The sequence below is a fragment of the Elephas maximus genome, chromosome 6 (assembly GCF_024166365.1).
Source record: "Elephas maximus indicus isolate mEleMax1 chromosome 6, mEleMax1 primary haplotype, whole genome shotgun sequence".
NCBI classification, from domain to species: Eukaryota; Metazoa; Chordata; class Mammalia; order Proboscidea; family Elephantidae; genus Elephas; species Elephas maximus.
The window spans coordinates 116,815,004-116,838,422 of NC_064824.1; the positions used below are offsets into that span (position 1 = coordinate 116,815,004).

At 50.1% G+C, this 23,419-nt stretch overlaps 3 protein-coding genes and 1 long non-coding RNA gene across 5 annotated transcripts in view; 3 read left to right on the plus strand and 1 right to left on the minus strand.

Annotated features, from left to right (window-relative positions):
- The window catches only part of ARPC2 (actin related protein 2/3 complex subunit 2), a 33,570-nt gene extending 26,801 nt beyond the window's left edge, over positions 1-6,769 (plus strand). The window contains exons 9-11 of the mRNA XM_049888140.1: positions 1,044-1,144; positions 1,469-1,569; positions 6,316-6,769. Coding sequence (XP_049744097.1) covers positions 1,044-1,144; positions 1,469-1,569; positions 6,316-6,340 — 227 coding nt within the window. The 3' untranslated portion in view covers positions 6,341-6,769. The remainder of the gene's footprint in view (positions 1-1,043; positions 1,145-1,468; positions 1,570-6,315) is intronic.
- Positions 6,770-14,506: 7,737 nt separating this feature from the next.
- Positions 14,507-16,204, plus strand: LOC126078090 (uncharacterized). The gene is made up of 3 exons (XR_007517961.1): positions 14,507-14,671; positions 15,471-15,660; positions 16,155-16,204. It is a non-coding gene; the product is annotated as an uncharacterized LOC126078090 (long non-coding RNA).
- On the plus strand, positions 16,200-17,192 carry GPBAR1 (G protein-coupled bile acid receptor 1). Its single transcript, XM_049888141.1, has one exon. It carries the CDS (start codon positions 16,200-16,202, stop codon positions 17,190-17,192), a length of 993 nt encoding a protein of 330 aa, XP_049744098.1.
- A 336-nt stretch (positions 17,193-17,528) lies between these two features.
- On the minus strand, positions 17,529-23,326 carry AAMP (angio associated migratory cell protein). 2 transcript variants are annotated; one of them, XM_049888142.1, is made up of 11 exons: positions 23,119-23,326; positions 22,520-22,678; positions 21,210-21,329; positions 20,530-20,669; positions 20,130-20,274; positions 19,764-19,847; positions 19,532-19,647; positions 19,271-19,374; positions 18,987-19,077; positions 18,644-18,798; positions 17,529-18,039 (listed from the first exon to the last, which is right to left on the minus strand). In XM_049888142.1, the coding sequence occupies exons 1-11, from the start codon at positions 23,237-23,239 to the stop codon at positions 17,964-17,966; spliced, it is 1,311 nt and encodes a 436-aa protein (XP_049744099.1). In that variant the 5' UTR covers positions 23,240-23,326; the 3' UTR covers positions 17,529-17,963. The 2 variants fall into 2 exon arrangements, with proteins under 2 accessions (XP_049744099.1, XP_049744100.1); XM_049888143.1 differs by having other exon boundaries at positions 22,520-22,675; positions 23,119-23,325.
- Between the last annotated feature and the right edge of the window lie 93 nt (positions 23,327-23,419).

Here is a 23,419-nt window from a genome sequence, read left to right on the forward strand (position 1 = left end):
TTACCACAGTTCGTTAAACCTAAGATGCATTTTTCTGTACATGTTAGTATCTCTGAAGTTGAGATATAGCCTATAATTCATGGCATGTCATAGTTTAATTAGCAGCATCTCTCTGTGGTACATAGTATCATGGGAAATGTATAGTCAGTGACATCAGAGATTCGATGGATCTTCTGTGCTAGTGTTCATTTCTTTTCAGGCTAGGGAAAATTGACCCAGGGTCCTCACTCTTATGAAGCATTCTTTTTCATTTTGGCAAAACTTCAAACTCAGGGCATTTTGCTGATAGACCAGTGAGTAGGGTGGGTGCAGAGATTGAGAGAATTCCAAAAAGCCAAAGGGAAAGGGGTCATGAGGTCTGCTCGAGGACTGAGTGTTACCACATGGGTCTTCACGTGGTTAATACCATGGGATGGGCATTTCTCAGCTCCCAGCCAAAGCAGCTCCTCCTCCCTCCCTGCCCTCATCAAGGCTTGGAGGGCTTGGGTCTTCAGACCCTTAGTGTTGGGCTCTCACAGCAAGAAAATGGGCTGTGCTCTGGAACTTAGTTTCTCTGAGTGTTTACTCTGTACATCAGCACCAGCGACCTAGGACAGGCAAGATTCGTTTCCTGATTTCTTAAGATAAACTGTTTTCTCCGCAGTCCACCCAGATAGCCAGTTAGTGTCACCCTTCCAAGGAGACTTTGCTGAGCTGCAGAGGCAGGAGCTATAGATGTGTGGCAGACTGGGCATAGATTTCAGAAGCTCAGCCATAGAATCAGACCAAGGATCCAGCTTAGGATCAGGTCCTTCCCCTCAGTAGCCCTGTTTTTCCACCATGAGCTCTCCATTTTTCTCGGGGCCCTCCGTCTACACTCACACCTTATCTAGTTATACTGTTTATGCCTCTCTCATTTCAAGGAGAAAACCCTGACAAAGCCTGGGAGTAATGAAGCAAGTGGGTTCAACTACAGCAGGGAGAGATTGAAGTTGACGATAGGCTGCTGTTCTTTGGTATTCATGTTCCACCCTGACGCTTTCTTTGTGCCCCTCACTTCCCAGTGTTGTTCCCTCGCCACACCAACACCAGTGCCCGAGACAACACCATCAACCTGATCCACACGTTTCGGGACTACCTGCACTACCACATCAAGTGCTCTAAGGTAAGAGTTGCCCCCAGGATCTCAGTTTTCTGTGCGCCGTTTCTTCTCTTCACCAGCGTTAATTGCATCAATAGCCATTCCTGTAGTCCAGGCTTTTGGCAGGGGCTCGAAGTAGATAGTTCTAGAAGCTTCAAGAAATCACACCTTTCTTCATCTCTTTCCCTTCTCCCCCATCCCTCCTCGTTACAGAGAAATGGATATGGCTAGCCTTCCTGCTTCTCTGCACGGCCCCAAGTCTGTCAAACCTTCCTGATGACTTCTAATGAAAACAGAGCTGTTTTTCTAAAACATGATTGCTTTAGTACCTATTTTGTTTGTTCGTAGGCCTATATTCACACACGTATGCGGGCGAAAACATCCGACTTCCTCAAGGTGCTGAACCGTGCACGCCCAGATGCCGAGAAAAAAGAAATGAAAACAATCACGTAAGTAGAGCAGGCCCACAGCAAGACCGCCTTCCTCTCTCCTGAACTCACCAAGAAGAAAAAAAAGGACATTGGTGGCCTGACCCTCTAGGTTTCTGGGCAGTAGCTACATGTGAGGCAGGCAGGATTGGGCTTATAGCTAGTGACAAACTGATGATGGAATTAGCAGGTTTTTGCTACTGAATAGTCCAAGCTGGGTTTCCGTGTCTCCATATTTTTGTGAACTATAAGAATGGCAGCTAGAAAGAAACAGACCATTTTGCTAAGATAAGCAGTGTTCTCTTTGGGCCCGAGTCCAGAGAGGTCAGTCTGGACCTTCTCAGGGTCTTTCTGGAAAAATGGAATAATCTGCTTAAGGACATTAAGTTAAGTAAGTAGTCCTGGAACCACCAGTGTTCTCTCCTCATTGGCTTTTCAGCAAGAAGTTTGTGTGGAAAACGAGCAGTGTGTGCTCCGCGTGCAGGAGAGGCCAGGGTGGTACAGGGCCTAGGAAGTTAGAGCTGCGCAAGGTGCCAGGTCTTGGTTCCCCTCCTGGGGAAATTTAGGCGATCCTGTTCCCGAGATAAGGTCTGCTCTCTTTTGTGCGGGTTGAGTTAACCCTTTGGTGACCCAGTTATTTCCTCCTTTGAATTTTTTGTTGATACTATATTTTCACTAATGGAAGGAATGCTGATTACAGGACCAGTTCAGAATTTTTGTTAATGATTTACGGATTTTGATACCCACTATCTGGGATCACAGATGTCCCAGCGGACACTGAACATAGTAAATCCTACCAATAGGAGTTAATGATAAAACTGGGTTTGTTTTTTTTTTTTTTTGTAATTGAAAATTTGTAAAACATGAAGGCACCTGGCAATGATTGCACATATATTTTATTCTAGTTTCCTTCTTAGCCTTTTTATTATTTTTTCACAAAAGTATTCAACACATGGTACAGTGCATTCTTCCTTACTGCAAAAGCTGTACTTACAGCCCAGATAAATAAAGCCAAGGGATTTTTTTTATCTCAGGAAACTGAGCACTACAGTGCATTCTTCATTGCTGTAAAAGCCACAACTAAAGTAATTTGAATCTCAGAAAAGTTAGCACTACCACATATTCTTCATTGTAATAAAAGCAGTACTAACATTAACAGCTAAGAGGCAGAAACAGCCACCTTGGAATATTATAGACCTGCTCCCAGCAGTGCATTCTCCCTGCTACACGTGAAAGCAGTGATTGGGCCCTAAGATTATGGGGTAAGAATAACTTAGAGGAGGTCCTGAGCCTCTTGAAAAGTTCTACTGCAATGCCTTATTCCTTATTGCAAAGGCATTACTTACTGTGGAGAAGCTAGAAAAGCAGTCCTGACAGATTGTAAAGCAAAGACTCAAAGCAGAGCGGGGGGCTGGAAACAGTGAATGGCATCAGGGAGAAAACGGCCGCTGTGACTTAATGAAGACTAGGAATAGCTTGCTCTTGCAATAAGTACATTCTTAGGAGAACATAGTAACTGAGAAACACAGTGAGGAGGCTTATCTCATAGAAACAAAGGCAAACCTGTCAAAAGTTTACAAAATTCACACACCCAGGAGACATACTCCAACACAGTGCTCATTCCACACCATAACACGGCTCCAGCTGGGGTTCCTGAGGTGCACGCATTTCAAAATGCTCCCGTCTTAAAGGTAAACGTGTTAAAATAAGACTGGCCTTCCTTCACCTTCACAAAGAGCTCCAGAGGCATAAAAAGTGGTTGGGATACGTATGTCCCACAAGTCACTAAAGGGTTAAAAGTCTTCTGGTGAACCAAGCCTGCCTTCACCCCTCCCAGCCAGTGAATTTGCCAACCCCCTTTGATGGGTGTGGTGTGTCTAGGCCTTCTGGCCTCTTCCCCTGGCATAGGAGGCCCTCTTCTCCCAAGTTAGTTTCTGCTGCCGTTTGAAAGGATGAGAGAGTTGCCTGACTCTGAGCACTAGGGAAGGGTTTTCAGTCACAGAAACAGCAGGCGGTTACACAAAGTACTTTGTCACCTTGACTTCTTTGGGCAAAGCCTCTAGAGACTGTACATGTCTCATTAGGAAATGGATACCAAAGGCTTTGTACTAGCTCTGTGCTTACCACCCAGAGCCCGAGAAATGGTATTCAGCCTCTAGATGGGTCTTTTGCTTAGAGAGGTGTCCAGATGCGATGCAGTGAGATTGTAGCATCATTTCTTCTACCCTGCAGCTTCTTAGCATATAGTAAAATGGGCATGACTCCCAACAAGGTGGAGTGGGGGGGTGAGAGAACGTGCCCTTGCTGCAACTCTAGAACTTGGTCTCCATCCTGGAGTTGAAAATTGCCCCTTTCCCTGCTTGCCCTTCACAGGGCTGCTTTTCTCACCAGGCACCACTTTGGTGACCTTGGGTGTGAGGCAGCCACTTTTAGGGCCCAAGGGAGAGACAAACAATTCAGTAGAGGCCAGGAGGTGAACTGGCAGCTAGGTACAGCAGGAGGGAAGCTGACCTTGCCAGCTGTCACGAACCACACAGGAAGGCTGGGTCTCGTAAGTAGAGAGTCACAGGATTGCTGGTATCATTCGTTCAGGAGGAGAGCCTACCAGGCAGCCACTGCCCAGTGTCTCCCACCAGGGATTCTCTCCCTCTGTAGTACACAGCCAGCAGGCAGTCTTGGGGATGCTGCAGAGTAAGGGCCGTTGTATAAGGGGCAGGGATAACTCCCTCTCATGACAGAGGAACTAAGGAAGGATGAATCCTTGAAATGAACAAATTGTCCATAAACCTTTTTCATCTTTTGGCCTTCTTTGGCGGAGTCAGACTCCAGAAAGGAGACGAGGAGTGCAAACAACTGTATCCACTCTGAAAACCAGATGATGTCACTAATGGAGGGTGGGAGTTAACTGGCCAGCTGTGGGCAGGAGGTGCCAGGACACCCACACACAGCACGGGGCAGAGGGAGGAGTCTGCAGAACTCTGAACCTGGTGGAAGGAGGTGGCTGGCTGCTGTGACAAAAAGTGCCCTGGATAGAAGCTGACTATCAGAGTCAGCACGCTTATGAGCTTTTTATTTGGAGGCAGGGGTGATTAAAGATGGTTTCGTTTTGGAGTAGGTGAGACATTAGGGCAGGAAAAATTGAGACCCTGTATTTTTGCTCTAATTTTCATAGTTCTCAGTTCCAGCTTCCAGGCTGCTTTACCAAATTCCCTTACTTACCTTTTGGAACCAGCCTCTTCCCAAACCTGGCCCTTTTTACGAAATACTGGGTAGGACAGGCCACTATGACTAAGAGCCTAAAGTCTGGCAAATGTTCCAACCGGAGTCTAATCACCACGTGACAACATGAAGTGCCTTTAGCCTTAGACATTTTGGGGTTGCTTTTTTTTTTTTTTAAATACATATGTAACAGAACATTTGACATTTTTAGCAAGTCTTCACATTCAGTGGCATTAACTACATTCATTATGTAGTTCATCCATCACCCTTATCTGTTCTGGGGTTGCTTTTTCGAACATCCTGCCCCCATGATGAAAGATTTAAGCAACTGCTCTCTGCTGGTCTTAAAAGGTATGAGCTTTAACCACTGCGCCAGCAGGGTGTCCATGGCATGACTGCACTTACATAAAATACCTAGAACAGGCAAATTCACAGAGACAGAAAGCAGATTAGAAGTTACCAGGGGCCGAAGAGAGGGAAGAATGAGGAGTTGCTGCTTAATGGCTACAGAGCATCTGTCTGGGGCATGGAAAGGTTACAGAAAGAGATAGGTTGATGGCCACACAACATTGGGGATGTAATTAATACCACTGCACTGTGAAATGTATAGTTAAAAATGGTTACAAAGACAAATTTTATGTTGCATATATTTTATCACTAATTTTTTTAAAAAGTGAGAACGACCCTGGTTCTAGAAAAGGTTGGAAGCTCCACCACATTGATGCTTATGTTTCATAAGGTATATATCATCATAGTAGCATATGAATGTGACTTGTAAATAAGCACGTATGGCGTGGCACAGTAGTTAAGAGCATAGACTCTAGGGTCCGCCTGTCTGTGTTCGAATCTTGGCTTTGCCACTGTGTAAACTTAGGCAAGTGGTCCTCTCTGTGCTTCAGCTTCCTTATCTGTAAATCAGAGACAGCTAGGACACCTACCATGTGAGAATTAAATGTAGAATATTTAGAACACTCCCTCACAATAGGAAACCCTGGTGGCGCAGTGGTTAAGAGCTACAGCTGCTAACCAAAAGGCTGGCGCTTCGAATCCATCAGGTGCTCCTTGGAAACTGTATAGGGCAGTTTTACCCTGTCCCGTGGGGTTGCTGTGGGTTGGAGTTGACTCGACGGCAGGGGGTTTGGTTTTTTTTTTTTTGGTTTGGCCTCGTGATAAAAAAAAAAAAAAGGTATAAGCTTGTGGGCGGAGCCTGAACTGACTAGGTAATACTAGGAGCAGGTTGAGCTCAGTCTGAAATTCAAGATCTAGGCCACCCAGAAATCATGGATAAGTGATTCTCCCATCTAACTCAGTACATTTAATGTCCTTATGGGCTTAACATAAGGGCGAGGGGTGATGAATCCAATCTATGAAAGCTGGAGCTCAGTGCCTGTCCTGTAAATCGTACATACCTTGACCTAAGGAATCCCTAGCCCTGTCCACCTCCTATTAGTGTCTCTTTGGGATCCCATTCCTAGTTCGGGAGTGTGGAGTGGGAGGGAAAGTCAGCCAGAAACTACTAGCCTTCACACTTACTCTCTTCTTTTGAAGGGGGAAGACGTTTTCATCCCGCTAACTGGGGCACAGGAGGAGGCAGCGGCTGGCAACCGAAGGCTGGAACACTTGCTACTGGATAATCGTAGCTTTTAATGTTGCACCTCTTCAGGTTCTTAAGGGATTCTCCATTTTGGTTCCATTTTGTAACGTTTGGAAAATAATCTGCAGAAACGAGCTGTGCTTGCAAGGACTTCATATTTCCCGAGAATTTAAAAAAGAAAAAAAAGAAGAATTCCACTTGATCAACTTAATTCCTTTTCTTTATCTTCCCTCCTTCACTCCCCTTCCACCCTCTTTTCCAAGCTGTTTCGCTTTGCAATATGTTACTGGTAATGAGTTGCAGGATAATGCAATCTTAACTTGTTTTCTCCTAAGTATTTGAGTTCAAAACTCCTATATCTAAAGAAATACGGTTGGGTTCATTAATAAAGAAAATCTTTCTATCGTACTTGAGAATTGGTGGGTTTCCATCAACAAGGGAGATTGACACCGTGGCTGCAACAAGGGTTCAAGCATGAAAACAATTGTGAGGGCGGTGAAGGACCGCGCGGTATTTCATTCTGTTTACGTAAAGTTGCTATGAGTCGGAACTGACTCAGCGGCACCTAACAACAACAACTGGACAATGAGTCCAAGAGAAAGAGGAGGAGGGAGGAAGGATAAAGCTGCACTACCCTTGAACCTGCAAAACTGAGCTGGAAACCTCGGGTTCAAGAACTCCTCAGGTCTAGATCCTCTGCCTCCCCTTACAGGAGAGAATGCTGGACCCATTAGCTGTTGATTGACATTTCTAAGTAGACTTGAACGTACTGATGATAAAGCTTGGTCACTAAGTCTAGTGACCTGACCCCTCTGGTCCTGAGTGGCCAAAAGCTCCCAGGACAATGACAGGCAAATATAAGTGTTTTATGACTTATTCCCTCCTTTATGCTATGAATATTGCATAGCGTTTCCTAAAATGCATTGCATGGTGTATGTAGCAGTGCAGGACATTGACGAGTGTTTAGGTGTGGATCTAATGCAAACTAATTGACCGCAGTTCCTCTTTCTAAAAGAAGAATTTCAGAGGCACCTTTCCAGTTGTCTGGGGGCTATCCTAATGGTTTCTGCCATCTTGCGATCCCTTTAAATTTGTCTCAGTCTAAGGAAGCGGGTTTCACAATGGTTTGAGACCCATTAATGAAGTGTGAAATCACTTGACTGCCATATAACCAGAATTTTTTTTTATTTTCTAAATTTTTCATTTTAAGATAATTGTAGATTCACATGCAGTTGTAAGAAATAACAGAGAAAGAGCCTGTGTGCCTGCCCTTCATCAGTTTCCCCAAGTGGTTACATCTTGTATAACTATAGTACAATACCACAACCAGGAAACTGACATTGACACAGGCCCTACCTTGTTCAGAGTTTGCCAGGTTTACATGCACTTGTTTGTGCGTGTGTTGTGTGTTTCTGTGCATTTTCACCACGTGTGTAGTTTCATGGGACCAACTTTTTTTTTTTAAGGAAATAGTATACACTAGATTAATCAGAGTCATCACACCTGTTAAGGGACAGTGCTGAATTAGTGATGTGTTTCAGTTACCTACACACATCTTGACTGGATTGTAAAAATGCATGTTTACTGTGGGCCACAGCCAAGAAGTTTGAAAGCCAGAGGTCATTCAGTTATCCAGACTTCATTTAATTCATTTAAATGTGCTTTTAGAGAACTCAGGGAGCTCTGATTTCCCATCGTATTTTGATCTCTTTGCTTCATGTGATTCTCCAAAGGTGGTCATTGTGCTTATTGTAAGCAGCCACCTGTGTGGAGCTTCATTCACAGAGGAGTATCAGTAAACACAGATGTAACTTCCAAAAAATGAGTTGTTAAGGGGCAAAAATTTTCATTGTGAAGACAGTTCCATGTCCATCCCCTCAACAGTGCCCTGGGAGTGCTGTCCCCTCAGTGAGGCTGACCTTGTGGCCTCAAGTAGGGGAGGTCTTCACCACAGAGTCTGTCAGCCTAGTGGTTTCCTGGCCTTTCATATCACTTAGATGGCTGATGATCTGTTCCAGTGCTGGAGGAAAACCTGAACTAGGTATCTCAAGAGATGGTGACATAATGTATTCTGTACCCCATGGACCATTTAAGGAGTTTTTCAGGGGTAATTATGATGACAAGTGTTTTTTGCTTTCTTGCTGACTTTAGAACCTAACTCTAGTAAGCTGGAACTCCACTGATCTCTTGCCAATAATGGGAATCAGATTTCTGAAAAGTACTGTAGATGGCAAAATCAAGGTTGCTTAGGAAACATGGAGTTAGGAGAGAAAGAGGCATTAAATATTAATTTTTTACAGCAGTAAATCTTAAGGAAGTATCTAATTCTAAAAACTGTTTGTCAGCATTAAAAACCCATGCTGGTGAAAACCTCTCTCCATACTGACTCGCTCCTCCCTCCCTCCTGACTTGTTTCCAGGACACACTAGGCATTAGTGTGGATCTAGTGTCAAAGGTCCTTATTCCCCTTTGTGCACAAAGAGGGCCACTGTCACGGCAGCCAAGGCCCGTAGGACTGCGAGTAGGGTCATCTCATGATGAGAGTCAAGAACACTGAGGTGACAGGAGCTGGGAAAAACAGTGATCTAGTCTAAATTAAATTGGTTCACCTGCCCCTGAGACTTCATGCATAGGAAGTGGTTGTCCTTGGGTATGAGCTGTGGAGGCATAAAACAATGTTTTGGAGACAGACTTGGGTTTGCATCCAGGTTCCACCACCTAATGGCTGTGTGACTGAGCCAGTTTTTCAATCTGTCTCACAAAAGGAAGAGAACAGATAAGTGCCTATCACATCATGGGCATTTATTAAGACATAATCTGAGTTCCTTTCCTATACAGTCTAGGGAATCAAAACAACATAAGCCAAGCATCATGTCACTATCTTGGGGATTTCCAGGTCCTCCGGGTTTCCAAGGCTATAAATATTTATGGAAGTTACTGCCACATCTTTCTCCTGTGGAGGCTGGTGGATTTGAACCCCCTACCTTTTGGTTAGCAACCAAGTGCTTTAATCATTGCACGCTCCCTGCTAGGATTGCCTTTCCTGCAGCTGCGGTGGGAATCTCCATGTCTGGATAAGGTAGGACTCAGGCAAGAACTAGGAGTTTGGAAGGAAACCTATTGCCGTGGAGTCCATTCCAACTCAGCGACCCTATAGAACAGTTGAACTGCTCCATAGGGTTTCCAAGGAGTGGCTGGTGGATTTGAACTGCCAACCTTTTGGTTAACAGCCATAGCACCAGGACTAGGAAGGAGTTTGGAAGGAAAGGAAACAATTACAATAGGAAGTAAAGGGGTGGGATCAGAGGGCAGGGAAATTAAAACCAGGAGAAGGAAATGGCCCTAGCTGCTGCATCAGCCTCCTTGTGGGGAGCTGAGACTTGGCAGTTGTCCTTCACTGACGTTCAGACTCTTGGAGCAGGTCTGATGCCCTAGTCCACACAGCTTCATAGAGGGGAGACTGAGCCTGGGTCACTGATGTGATGATTTTGCGTTCAAGCAATGCTGCCCCCCTCTGGAGATTGCTAAAAATGCCACCATTTCTATGGCTCCTTTTGTGACCTAGGCAGCCAACCCAGACCAGGAGACTGGTTGCTTAGACCTAACAGGAAGGACCAGAATTTATTCTGTTCATATGACTGACTTAGGGCTTCCTGAAGCCCAGATCCTGGCCAGTCTCTGGGTCATAGTTTTGTTCCCAGAGCCCTTCAGAGGCTCCAAAGGGCTTGTCTGTGGGAAGCGAAGCATTGAACAGCAGCTCCAAGAGGCCAGCCAGCGCCCAGGAAGCCCCACTGCCTGTTTGCCTCTACCTGTCCAGAGTTGGTATGCCCAGCCCTCGCGTATAACACCCAGTCCCAGACGTTGGTCAGCAGAGAGAAAAACATTTAAGAGAATGGAGACAAAGTAGACCCAGGAGGATTCAATGCCAGAGTGTGAATACAGGCTGAACCTTAGGAAGGAGATCGGGGTCCACAATGGAGGCTATAAGACTGCCTACAGAGTCCATGAAGCATCTGAAAACTACTCTCACCAGAGCCCTCTCAGTGGAGAGGAGGGAAAAGGCTGGGTATGAGTCAGTCCCAGGGCATGCTGGGGGAGCAGAGAGGAACGGGCTCATCCAGTAAGAAAGAAGCAGGGCTGACCCAGGCTTCCCGACTCCTACCGCCTAAGTCAACCCCCTCCACATGTCATCCCACACACAATGTTTAAACAGAGCAGCGAAGAAGAAACACAGACATCCTAAATCCCTGCAGGGAAGAGGCCAGGGCCAGGAACAGAAGGAGATTTGTTTATTCCTGGCAGCCCACTATCTGAGGGGCCCCATACCCACTTCTGTCCACACCACAGGATGAACTCTCCCAGAGCCTCTGACTTCTGCCCACCAGATAGCATGGGTCTGAGGGCCATTCGTCTGCTGGAACCCAGAGTCCATTTGCTCACCAGCTCCCTGGAGGATGGGTTTGAGGCTGGATGCTTTCCTCTTCCGCCCTGGGCTCCGTGACTGCCTGTGCAGCGTTGGCAGAGCTAGACTCCTCAGGCCTCAGGCCTTTCAGGCCCAGGTCTCCCCGAGAGAGCTCAGAAGACCCCTTGCTCTTTCCACTTGTCCTCTTCAGTGAGGAAGTTTTGATTTTTTTTTTTTAATTAACTTTTATTAAGCTTCAAGTGGACGTTTACAAATCCAATCAGTCTGTCACATATAAGTTTACATACATCTTACTCCCTACTCCCACTTGCTCTCCCCCTATTGAGTCAGCCCTTTCAGTCTCTCCTTTCGTGACAATTTTGCCAGCTTCCCTATCTATCCTCCCAACCCCCCTCCAGACAAGAGTTGCCAACACAATCTCAAGTGTCCACCCGATTTAATTAGCTCACTCTTCATCAGCATCTCCCCCCCTCCCCTCGCTGACCAGTCCCTTTCATGTCTGATGAGTTGTCTTCGGGGATGGTTCCTGTCCTGTGCCAACAGAAGGTCTGGGGAGCATTGCCGCCGGGATTCCTCTAGTCTCAGTCAGACCATTAAGTATGGTCTTTTTATGAGAATTTGGGGTCTGCATCCCACTGATCTCCTGCTCCCTCAGGGGTTCTCCGTTGTGCTCCCTGTCAGGGCAGTCATCGATTGTGGCCGGGCACCAACTAGTTCTTCTGGTCTCAGGATAATGTAGGTTTCTGGTTCATGTGGCCCTTTCTGTCTCTTGGGCTCTTAGTTGTCGTGTGACCTTGGTGGTCTTCATTTTCCTTTGCTCCAGCTGGGTTGAGACTAATTGATGCATCTTAGATGGCCGCTTGTTAGCATTTAAGACCCCAGACGCCACATTTCAAAGTGGGATGCAGAGTTTTCATAATAGAATTATTTTGCCAATTGACGTAGAAGTCCCCTCAAACCATGTTCCCCAGACCCCCGCCCCTGCTCCGCTGACCTTTGAAGCATTCATTTTATCCCAGAAACTTCTTTGCTTTTTGTCCAGTCCAATTGAGCTGACCTTCCATGTATTGAGTGTTGTCTTTCCCTTCACCCAAAGCAGTTCTTATCTACTGATTAATCCATAAAAAACCCTCTCCCTCCCCTCTTCGTAACCACAAAAGTATGTGTTCTTCTCAGTTTTTACTATTTCTCAAGATCTTATACTAGTGGTCTTATACAATATTTGTCCTTTTGCCTCTGACTCATTTCGCTCAGCATAATGCCTTCCAGGTTCCTCCATGTTATGAAATGTTTCACAGATGCGTCACTGTTCTTTATCGATGCGTAGTATTCCATTGTGTGAATATACCACAATTTATTTACCCATTCATCCGTTGACGGACACCTTGGTTGCTTCCAGCTTTTTGCTATTGTAAACAGAGCTGCAATAAACATGGGTGTGCATATATCTGCTTGTGTGAAGGCTCTTGTATCTCTAGGGTATATTCCGAGTGGGATTTCTGGGTTGTATGGTAGTTCTAACTGTTTAAGATAACGCCAGATAGATTTCCAAAGTGGTTGTACCATTTTACATTCCCACCAGCAGTGTATAAGAGTTCCAATCTCTCCGCAGCCTCTCCAACATTTATGATTTTGTGTTTTTTGGATTAATTCCAGCCTTGTTGGAGTGAGATGGAATCTCATCGTAGTTTTAATTTGCATTTCTCTAATAGCTAATGATCGAGAGCATTTTCTCATGTATCTGTTAGCTGCCTGAATATCTTCTTTAGTGAAATGTGTGTTCATATCCTTTGCCCACTTCTTGATTGGGTTGTTTGTCTTTTTGTGGTTAAGTTTTGACAGGATCATGTAGATTTTAGAGATCAGGCGCTGGTCTGAGATGTCATAGCTGAAAATTCTTTCCCAGTCTGTAGGTGGTCTTTTTACTCTTTTGGTGAAGTCTTTAGATGAGCATAGGTGTTTGATTTTTAGGAGCTCCCAGTTATCTGGTTTCTCTTCATCATTTTTGGTAATGTTTTGTATTCTGTTTATGCCTTGTATTAGGGCTCCTAAGGAAGTTTTTTCTAATGTCTAACCTCTAGCTTTCTTGCCGCAGTTTCAGCTTGTTCCTCCCGTTTCAGGCCTCAGAATAACTGGCTTCTCTCCTCTCCCTCATCCCAAGCCACAAAGTCTAAGGTAGAAATTGAGGCACCACAGCTCTTGGCGTCCTAAGCCTAGTGTCCTCAGTTTCCCTATGGTGCTGAAGTGTCATCTCCCCCTGTTTTTCATAGGCTTCCTGCCTGTCTCAGCGGAGTTCTTTCTTAGAGGGGACGTGTGGCTGGAGGGAAGGGACATGCAGAAAAGGGCAGAAATTCTCATAATAATCATTGCCACCGTTTGTTGAGTGTTTATCAAATGCCAAGTGCTGATCTAAGTCCTTGTAACACATCAACTCATTTAATCTCACCGTAAAAGCAAACCAACCCAGTTGCTCTCAAGTTGATTCCTACCCCGTGTGTGTCAGAGTAGAACTGTGTTCAATAGGATTTTGAATGAGTGTGACTTTTCAGAAGTAGATCGCCAGGCCTGTCTTCCAAGGTGCCTCTGGGTAAATTTGAACCACCAACTTTTTGGTTAGCAGCTGAGTGCTTAACTTTTTTGGGCCACCTATGAGCCCCATTTTACAGATGAGGAAACCAAGGCAAGAGAACTTTTTAATTTGCCCAAGTTCACACGGCTAAAAATTGGATCCCAGCCACGTTTCTAACTGGGATTCAAACTCAGCATGCCTGATTCCAAAGCTGACTCATGCCTTTTGATCATCATGAAGGATGAACAAATAGAGTCACTTAAGACCCCCCCCCCCATTTAGGTGTCAGGCACTGGGGTATATGCAGTTACATATGTTATCTCATGATACTCCTATAACCCTGAGAGTGGATTTTTCTTGTTCCTATTTTACAGGAGGGAAAATTGAGGCCCACTACCCGAGCAACTCCACACCCAGAGCCATTTGAATCTCATAGCCCAGAACTTGACTCACAAAGTAGTTAAGTATGGAATTACCCCAGATTCAGGAAGGCAGGGCTGGCTTTATACACTGAAAGGCTGATAAAGTGATAGGATAGAGGTTGTTGTTAAGTGGATTTTGCCACCCCATGTGACAGAATAGAACTGCCCCATAGGGTCTTTAGGCTATAATCTTTACAGAGGGTTTTCTAGGCTGTAATCTTTACGGGAGCAGATCCCCAGGTCTTTCTTCTGGTAGGTAGGTTCAAACTGCTAACCTTTCAATTAGCAGCCACCAGAGCCCCTTGATGGGATAGGGGAGCTGCCCTCTTCACACACATACTACCCTTTAGCAAATGCAGAATTATGGAGCTGGAGCTGCCCTCCCTCGGCTGGCTGGCCATTCATAGGGGTTAAGGTTCATAAAATGTAAATGTATTCACTGGGGTGGAAAGTGGGGAGGGACAGACCAAATCATTATTATTCATTAACTCCAATGCATTTCTCAGATTAGCTGGGCAGTAGCAGCCAAAAGGGCTCCAAGATGGGGTACCTGAGTAGGGGAGCTGCCACCTAGGTGACCAGGGATGGCTGGCGGCTGGGGTAGGAGAGGCACTCAGTGGGGAGGCTTCTCGTTGCTGCAGCCCAGGGTGCACCAGGTCCCACCCCCCAGAGGCGGAGCTGGGCGAGCCCCACCGGCCTCAGCTCCTGCATCCCTCCGGGAGCCCAGACAGGGCAGAGCCTGGGCAGCCGATCCCAGGGTGGCGCTTCCCACACTCCCACACTCGCCGGCCAGGACACCAGACACTGCCTGAAGCCCTGCAGTGTGGATGGCAGCCACCCCTAACCCTCAGGGGAAAGCCTGGGCTGGGTGAGCCACACCTGCCCCCCGTAGCCATGTGAGTACCCCTCCTCCCAGGCCACACCTCCATACCACAGACCCAGGTCCTGGAGAGGCCACTGCACCCAGCCCAAACCCCTGGGAAGTCACACCTGGGGGCTGATCCCTGCCTTTCTTGCTGCTCTGGTGGAGGTGGGGTGAGGGGACACCTCCAGGTAGGGCTGGGAACTCCAACTGAGGACCCCAGAGGCCAGGTTTGGAGCAAGGTCTCTGAGGTCTCGGGGGGTTTAACAGAATTGATGGTGCAGAGAGGGAGGGGACAGAAACTGGAGGGCCCAGGAGACAGAAAGACGCCCCTGATGGACGGTACTAGGGAAAATGAAGGAAGAAGAGGAAAGGAGCACATTGCGTGGAGGCCTGGGGCTGGGGGTCCCTGGGGGGATTAGAAACAGAAGGGGGCCTATCCCTCAGCTCAGGGTGGCCGTAAGCCCCTGGTGGAGGGTAGGGGAGCTAGGTAGAATCCTTTCCTTATTGACTTTATTCCTAGCAACAGCAGCGGCTCCCCTGTTGACAGAGGTGGGAGCTCCCACAGGACCCAGGACCCTCCCTCTGGTTCCCACAATGTGGTGGCCGGAGGCCCACAGCACTGGGGGGCTGAGAACTGGGAGAAAACTGAAGGAAAGGACAGGGACAGATCAGAACCACAGAGAGGCCAGGCCTTGCCCTGGGCTCCTCCCTCTCTGGCTCAGCATCAGCCCCTGGAGGTGTGTGTTGGGGGGGGTCTTCTCCCTGCTGCTGGCACCTCCGTATGTATCACTGCCACTCCCACCCCCCAGCAACTCCTCTCCTTCCTCCAGCTCCCAGGAAGGGTCCTGTTGCTAGTGCGGATGGAACAGAGGAGTCGAGTTTATGGGCTGGAAATCCTAGCCGGAGGCTGCTCACTGAGCTGGAACCGGCTACGAGGGCAGATGGGGGCGGGGGCGGTGCAGGATACAAGGCACCCTGCTTGCTGCCACCCCTTGCCCTGGCACCTGCCGCCTCATTAATGTGAGTGCCTCACACCTGCCCCCGCCCCCCCTTAGTAACATAACATCTGGCATAATGCTTTGGGGCCATAACTTCTTTGCACCCAACCAGGGGCTGAGCATCTGAAGACGGGGATCCCCGCGTGCACCTCAGTACTTGCCCTGAGTGCACCTGGCCGCTGCCCAAAGGAGACTCTGGAATACTGGCTGTTGCCAGACTGCTCACACCAGCCCCTTGCCTCACTTTTGGCTAATTTAGTGGCCTGGCCAGGCGGAGGCAGGGGATGGACAAAATGCTTTGGGGCTGAGTGGGGCTGCCTTTGCATCTAAACAGATGTTTCAAGAGAGACCAAAAATAGGGTATTTTATATAAATTTTTTATTGGCAATTAAATGTATTAGCAGACGGGATATGACCCACTGTTCAGCGGTCCACACCTTTGGATTAATGTGCAGTCCCCAGCAGGACAATGACCTGTGTGGCCCCCTAACTCTGACTCCCCCATCCTCCATGTAGGCACACTGGCTGCTGTTCCAGACCTCCCCTCTCTGGAGGCCCAAGATGACACCCAACAGCAGCTGGGAAGTGCCCAGCCCCATTCCCAGGGGAACCCTGGGGCTCTCCCTGGCCCTGGCAAGCCTCATCGTTGCTGCCAACCTGCTCCTGGCCCTGGGCATTGCCTGGGACCGCCGCTTGCGCAGCCCACCCGCTGGCTGCTTCTTCCTGAGCCTGCTACTGGCTGGGCTGTTCACAGGGCTGGCACTGCCCACGCTGCCCGGGCTGTGGAGCCAGAGCCGCCGGGGATACTGGCCTTGCATCCTCCTCTACCTGGCCCCCAACTTCTCCTTCCTCTCCCTGCTTGCCAACCTCCTGCTGGTGCATGGGGAGCGCTATATGGCAGTGCTGCGGCCCCTCCGGCCCCGCGGGAACACTCGGCTGGCCCTACTCCTCACCTGGACTGGGCCGCTGCTCTTTGCCAGCCTGCCCGCTCTGGGATGGAACCACTGGGCCCCTGGGGCCAACTGCAGCTCCCAGGCTATCTTCCCAGCCCCCTACCTCTACCTTGAAGTCTATGGGATCCTGCTGCCTGCCGTGGGTGCTGCCGCCCTGCTCTCTGCCCGCGTGCTGGCCACTGCCCACCGCCAGCTGCAGGACATCCGCAGGCTGGAGCGGGCAGTGTGCCGCGGCGAGCCCTCAACCCTGGCCCGGGCCCTCACCTGGAGGCAGGCAAGGGCGCAGGCGGGAGCCACACTGCTCTTTGGGCTGTGCTGGGGGCCCTATGTAGCCACACAGCTGCTCTCTGTTCTGGCCTATGAGCATCGCCCCCCACTGGGGCCTGGAACTCTGTTGTCCCTGACCTCGCTGGGCAGTGCCAGTGCAGCGGCCGTGCCTGTAGCCATGGGGCTGGGTGATCAGCGCTACACAGCACCCTGGCGGGCAGCCGCCCGAAGGTGGCTACAGCGGCTGCAGGGAAGAGCCTCCGGGGGCAGCCCCAGCCCCAGCACTGCCTACTACACCAGCAGCCAAGGCAGCGCTGGCTTGGACTTCAACTAGGGGAACAGAAAGGGCCGCTGCTGACTACTAGAAACATCCAACCATCTCGGCCACCAAGCCCGCCTCTCTTGTGTCCCCACTCCTGGATCAGAGACCCTGCCCCATATTTGGCCCCACCCTGGCTGAATAAAGCTCCCTGGCTCTGTTTATAGTTTTCTCACTCCACCCAGAAAGGGAACAGCTATGGAAAGAACCTAAAGAACAAGCCGTGTGTACCAAGGGAGAGTCCATCTCCAGACAGGCAGGTATTCTAGGGCAGAACAGACAACCGCCCAAGAGAGTTGAGGTGCCTTCAAACTCAAAAGATCTTTTGGGGACCCTCGCCTGACAAGCCTAACCGTCACAAAATCCACACACACGTCTCTGGGAAGTATATTTTATTTACATTTTTAAAATCTGTAACTAGTATCTCTTCTTCCTTTCCACCCCCAAAGACTTGGGAAAGGAAAGGAAGAGAACCTCAAAGACCTACTCCCCACATACAAATACACATCCCCATGGCTCACACCAGCAAAGGAAAGTGAAAGAGGTCAGAGACTCCCTCTGAAGGACCTGCCAGGTCTGGGCAGGGGCAAGGAGGGAGGGGCCTGAGGGGGTGGGTCTCTAAAGAGAAGAAAGGGACAGGGAGGGGGCAAGTCAGTTTGAAGGGGTTGAAAGTAGTCCAAGGCCCCTCCCCTCCTCTCCCCCAGGTACCCTACTGCCTCTGCTGGTGGGGAGGGGGACGCCCTCCATCCCCCTCAACACCAGACACAAAGCCAGAGGCAGCAGCCTTTAGCGGTCAGGTCTCTGGACACAAAATACTTTTGCTTTATGGTCTCCTGATGTGGTCACCACCAGGGAGGCATCTCTGTAGACAGAAAGCACAAGGTTGGAGGGAATGGGGTGCCTGGGGCCCAGCCCCAGGCAAGCTACCCAGGGATCTAGGACGGTCTCGCCCCTTCAAGCGCTTCCTCAATTTTAGATCCCTGGTGCCCAGCACTGGAGCCCTGGTGGTACAGTGATTAAGAGCTATGGCTGCTAACCAAAAGATCCGCAGTTCAAATCCACCAGTTGCTCCTTGGAAAGCCTATGGGCAGCTCTACTCTGTCCTATAGGGTCACTATGAGTAGGAATCACCTCCACGGCAGTGGGTTTGGTTTGGTGCCCAGCACTGTGCCAGCACATCCACACCAAATGAGCATACATGAAGCAGGCACCCAGCAAGGGGATCATACGAGGAGCCCCCAGCACAGGCGAAGCACAGAACCGAGCTAGGCGGGAGCCTGAGTCTCAGTTCGAGACTGAGGTGTAAACCACTGGGGTTGGGGCTGGATTGGGTTTCCCAGCACTCCTGCCTCCCAGGCTAGGGCCCCACTACCCTTAGTCATCCTCTCCACACCTGAGGACACCCCTCATGCTACTCCTATCTTCCAAAACCACACGTGGGTCCCACCTTTGCCCAATTCCCTTACTTGCTAAGAGCAAAGTCCAGGATCTCAGCTGTGTGGCCCCGGTAATCGGTGAGCAGACGGCCGGTGCGAGCGTCCCAAAGGCGCACAATGCCATCCAGGCTGCAGGTATAAACCACAGCTGTGCCTGCCTCCCACAGCAGCTGCACGATGCCCGACTGCACAGAGGATGACAAAGGCAGGGCAGGGACAGGAGTGTGAGCATGGGAGGGGTCTACTTTCAGCTCTCAAGGAGGAGGGGAGGCTGGGGAATGAAAGAGGGGAGGGAGAGGAAGAAGGGGTACCATGGAGAAGGACCAATTCAGGGCCAGGTCTGGGGTAGATGCCAGCTCCAGGCTGCCTGTACCTGGTGCTGACACTGGTGCCTGAGGGTCTGCGTAGATAGATCATAGATGGCCAAAGTTCCATCCAGGTAACCAACAGCAGCCAGAGGCATTCTGGGCAGAGGAGGGCACAAGAAGGCTCACGGAAGACCCTGGTTTCACCTGCTCTTCGCTCTTTCCTAGTCCCCCAGCCCACACTCCCTCCCACAAGTCCCCTTCTCCTACCACAACTGCCTGAAACCATGATTCTGGCCCTCGGTTCGCCCAGTGCCCCTGCCTCCAGGCCTAGGCCTTGGCTCCCACTCACACACTGCAGAAGCCCAAGGACTCCACTGAGTTGGACTCGCTCTCCTCCCCCTCCCCCAGGCTGGGCTGGGAGGCCACAGTCTCGGGTCTGAAAACGCCCACCACCTATGAGCAAAAGAAGAGCGTGAGAAGAGGGACTGGACCTTGGTCCTCCAATAGAAAAGAGGGGCAGTAGAGAAAGACAGGGTAAAGAATAAAAAAGGAAGGAGAGAAAACGTGGGTGAATGGAGGGCCCCAGACCCAGGGTCCAGGACTCACTCACCTTGCCAGTGGTGGCACTGACCAACTTGGCCTGGCAGTCCACAGAGCCAGTTAGGATCAGGCTGCCATCCTGGTTGGTGGCAACACAGGTCAGAGGGCCCTGGTGACCCTCAGTCCCTAGGATGGAACAAGGGGACAGGTCAGGCTTCATCCTGTCTCCCTCTGACTCCTGCCCAGGATCTTGGCCACCTCCCCACACAGGCCCAGGTTAACACTTCCCCCACCTCTGATACCTTTTAGTACATGGATGGGGTTTCCCTGCTTCAGGTCCCAGATCCTGATGGTGCCATCTTCATAGCCAACCACAGCTCTCTTCCCTAGAGGCCCCCCAGAGGCAGAGCAAGAAAGGAGAAAGGAGTGCACTCAGATATACCCGGCAAGGATGGCGGGGGGAATAACGAAATAGCAGAGGAGACCAATTCCCCAGTTCAGGGTAGGAAAGGAGAAGATGCCTGCTTCAGGCCAGGGAGGCCAGTGCTCCAGAGATCAGGCCTCAGGGTTTGCCAGATGTGGCCCAGGAGGGAGCTTAGGGAGGTGTGGAACCCTGGGCTCAATCTCTCCATACCCAAAAACAAAGCCCTCAAGAGAGATGCTCTCACCATCTGGGAGGACTCGGCCACAGGTGGATGGGCAGTTGGGTCCCTGGAAGGTCTTGCAGTCTCCATTCGGTACCTTCCACATCCAGGTGTTGCCGTCAGCTGTGCCCGCCAGTAGGACAGGTGCACGCGGGTGCCACTCCATCCACTGGGCAGAGAGCAAGGGACAACAGGGACGCCTGTCAGCCCACCCTACCTGGGATACTGCCTCATGAGCCCAACCCAAGCCTTCCCTGCTTCTAGGGTCAGCAGGGACTTTCCAGGTAACAGGTGTGGCCATTCTTGCTGCCCCTGGGGTACACTAACTCACAGTGAGCTTGGTCCAATAGAGGCAGGACAGGACCCCAACCTCTCACCCCCTACCCAAGGCCTGCAGAGTTAAATCCCACTCTGACAGCCTCACCTCCAAGTCGCCTGCTTCAAAGGACCAGACCTCCTCCTTGGTGTCCACCTGCCACACTTTCAAGAGCCCACTCATGTCTCCTGTGGCCACTAGGGTGGAGTCATGGCTGAAACCAGCACAAGTCACAGAATCTTTATGGCCTAGAAGAGAAAGGGAGCAGAAAGAGAAGAGAACATCAGGTTACTCAGCACTGGGACACATGACCCAGGAATCTGGTCCCCCGAAACTACCAGATGGGGAAAAAAAGAGGGGTGGAACACAGCAAAACAGGTGACCAAACCTGTTGCCACTTCAGGAACAAACACTCTGGTCTTCTCAGGAAAGATACTGATGGCCCCCACTCAACCAAAGGGAGCCCAGGCTTCTTGAGTCTTACCCCTCCTGTCCACTCTGCACCTTGGCCTGAAATACCCCTACCCTTCCCTCTGTCCAGTTATGCCTTCACTAATGTCACCTCCTCTTAGGTCTTTCCTCCCAGGCTCCCTAGGTTAATTGTTGCTTCCTTCCCCTGTACCCACAACAGACCATGTTCTTCTGTGTGTTCTTGGGGCCCAGCATAGTGCTGGCATACCACAGCTGTCAATACATGGCTGCTGGATGCACAACCACTGTAGGCCAACCCCCTAGGACACCCAAAAAGAAACATAACCTCCCCCGGACCCCCACTCTAGGTCTCTCACCTGCACACTCAAAGAGCAGCTCGCCATCACTGAGCCTCCACACGAAGGCTTTGTCATCTTCACCCCCCGTCACTGCCAAGGTGTTGGTCTTGGGGTCCAGGCTCACACAAAACACTGATGCTGTCCCAGGAGATACCGCATCAGTAAAAGGACTGGGCACCCACCTAGGACTCTGTCCTTCAGGACTTCAGCCCAACCCCAAGTATCACCCAAAGCAACAAGTCTTTCCTCCTGGAAAGAAAGGGTGCATCCAAATTTTTCTAAGTTCCCATGATTAGGTTGCTGGAGAAAGCTTCTTCTCCAGGGCAGATCCTCCACCCCCAACCCCTGCTACCATCTGTGCCCCCCTTGATGTCCCACACTGATGCCAGGGACAGGAGGCAGGTACGTATGCACGGCACAGGTCTCCATATGGAATATCACCAGTAAGGAGGGCATCATGTTACGGTTTCCTTGTTAAGAGTTAATATGAGAGAAGATTATATAAAATGTGATTTAAAAGATACTATCACCTCTAATTAAGATGCCCTGGTGGTGCAATGGTTAAGCGCTTGGCTGCTAACTGAAAGGTTCGTAGTTTCAACCCACAGCTGCTCTGTGGGAGAAAAGGCCTGGTGATCTGCTCCCGTAAAGATTTCAGCCTAGGAAACCCTATGCGGTAGTTCTACTTTGTCCTGTAGGCTTATTGCGAGTCAGGATTGATTTGACAGCACATGACGTTACCTCTAACTTACAATGAGACAACTTATACTAACTTTCATCAAGAATAGCTTTTTAAAAGAAGACTAAGACACAGATTAATACAGCTCCTAAACTGGTAATTTGCAGGGCTAGGATTTGAACCTAGGCTGTCTCAACCATCTGGAGCCAAGTTCTCACCCATTTCGTCATCCTGTCCCCTACCTATGAGCTCCTCCAAGGCAGGACCAGTATCTTTCCCCTATCTAAACCCAAAACCAAACCCATTGCCATCAAATCGATTTTGACTCATAGTAACTCTAAGGAGAGAGGAGAACTGCCCGGTAGGGTTTCCAAGGAGCACCTGGTGAATTCAAACTGCCAACCTTTTGGTTAGCAGCCCTAGCTCCTAACCACTACACCACCAGGGTTTTCCCCAAAATACTCTGTACCTAGTAAGTGTTTGATGCTCAAATGCCCAACTGAACTGAGTTCAAAGAGGCCTCAACTGCCCGATGGAAGCACTGTGTTGTGCATGTTGAGGTATGAGTGAAGGCAGGTCATGGCTGGGGCTGCTACTAGTCCTGGGGTCCTGATGCCCAACCCTACGGTAGATTTTCTGAAGGGCCTACCTGAGTGCAACGCAAAGGTGACCTCGCTATCATCTGGGCCCTCCATGCTGCCGACCACCCCTTCCTGGGGTTCCAGCACCCAGCCCTCCTCGTTGCCCTCCTCCTCTTCTTCCTCTTCCTCAAAGTCTACATCTTCCATCTCCTGGGCCAGATCATCTGCTTTGGGGACAGAGAAGGCTGTGAGAAGGATGGGGAGACGTATAAAGAGGTCTGCGGACAGAAATGGGTCATGTGGTAAGAGGGGAAGGTGGGGTCCGACAGTTAGGGTGTAGCGGGAACGAGAAGCCGCAGGACGGGGGGGGGGGGGGTGTGGGAGTGAGGATAAGAGAAGTCGGCTGACCCGGGTTTGGCTAGAGATGGTATAGGAAAAGAGGGCCGAGGGAATGATGGGAAGGGGGTGTGTGAGGGGAAGGGCCAGGGGAGGCGTCAGGGGAACCCCTACCCAGACCAGGCCTGAGAACTAAGTGCGTATAAATATGTGTGTGGGGGAGGGGTGTTGATCGGAACGACCGGTGGGTGTGGGGGAGGGGGAGAAGCAGGGGTCAGAGGCCAGGGGTGAGCGCCTCCTGTCCCATGGCCTGAGGAGCGGCAGTTCTCACCCGGGTCCGGCGGACCGGGATCCAGTTCTACCACCTCGATAATCTCTTCATCGCCATGGAAGCTTAGGGTCTCCAGTGGGGGGGTGTCAGCAGCAGCCCCGGCTTCCGATTCGGACTCCATGCGGCGCAAGCTGCCGATCCACTTCTCTGGGCCCAAACGCTTCCCAGAGTCAGCTCTGCGAGACGACGCGGAACTCGAGCCCCTCCTCCCGGGAGGAAGTAGGCGTAGGCGACTCCCCGGCAGGAAGAGCGACGGCCGTTCGGCCAATAGCGAGGGGGACTGGCTGGTTGAACTACCAAT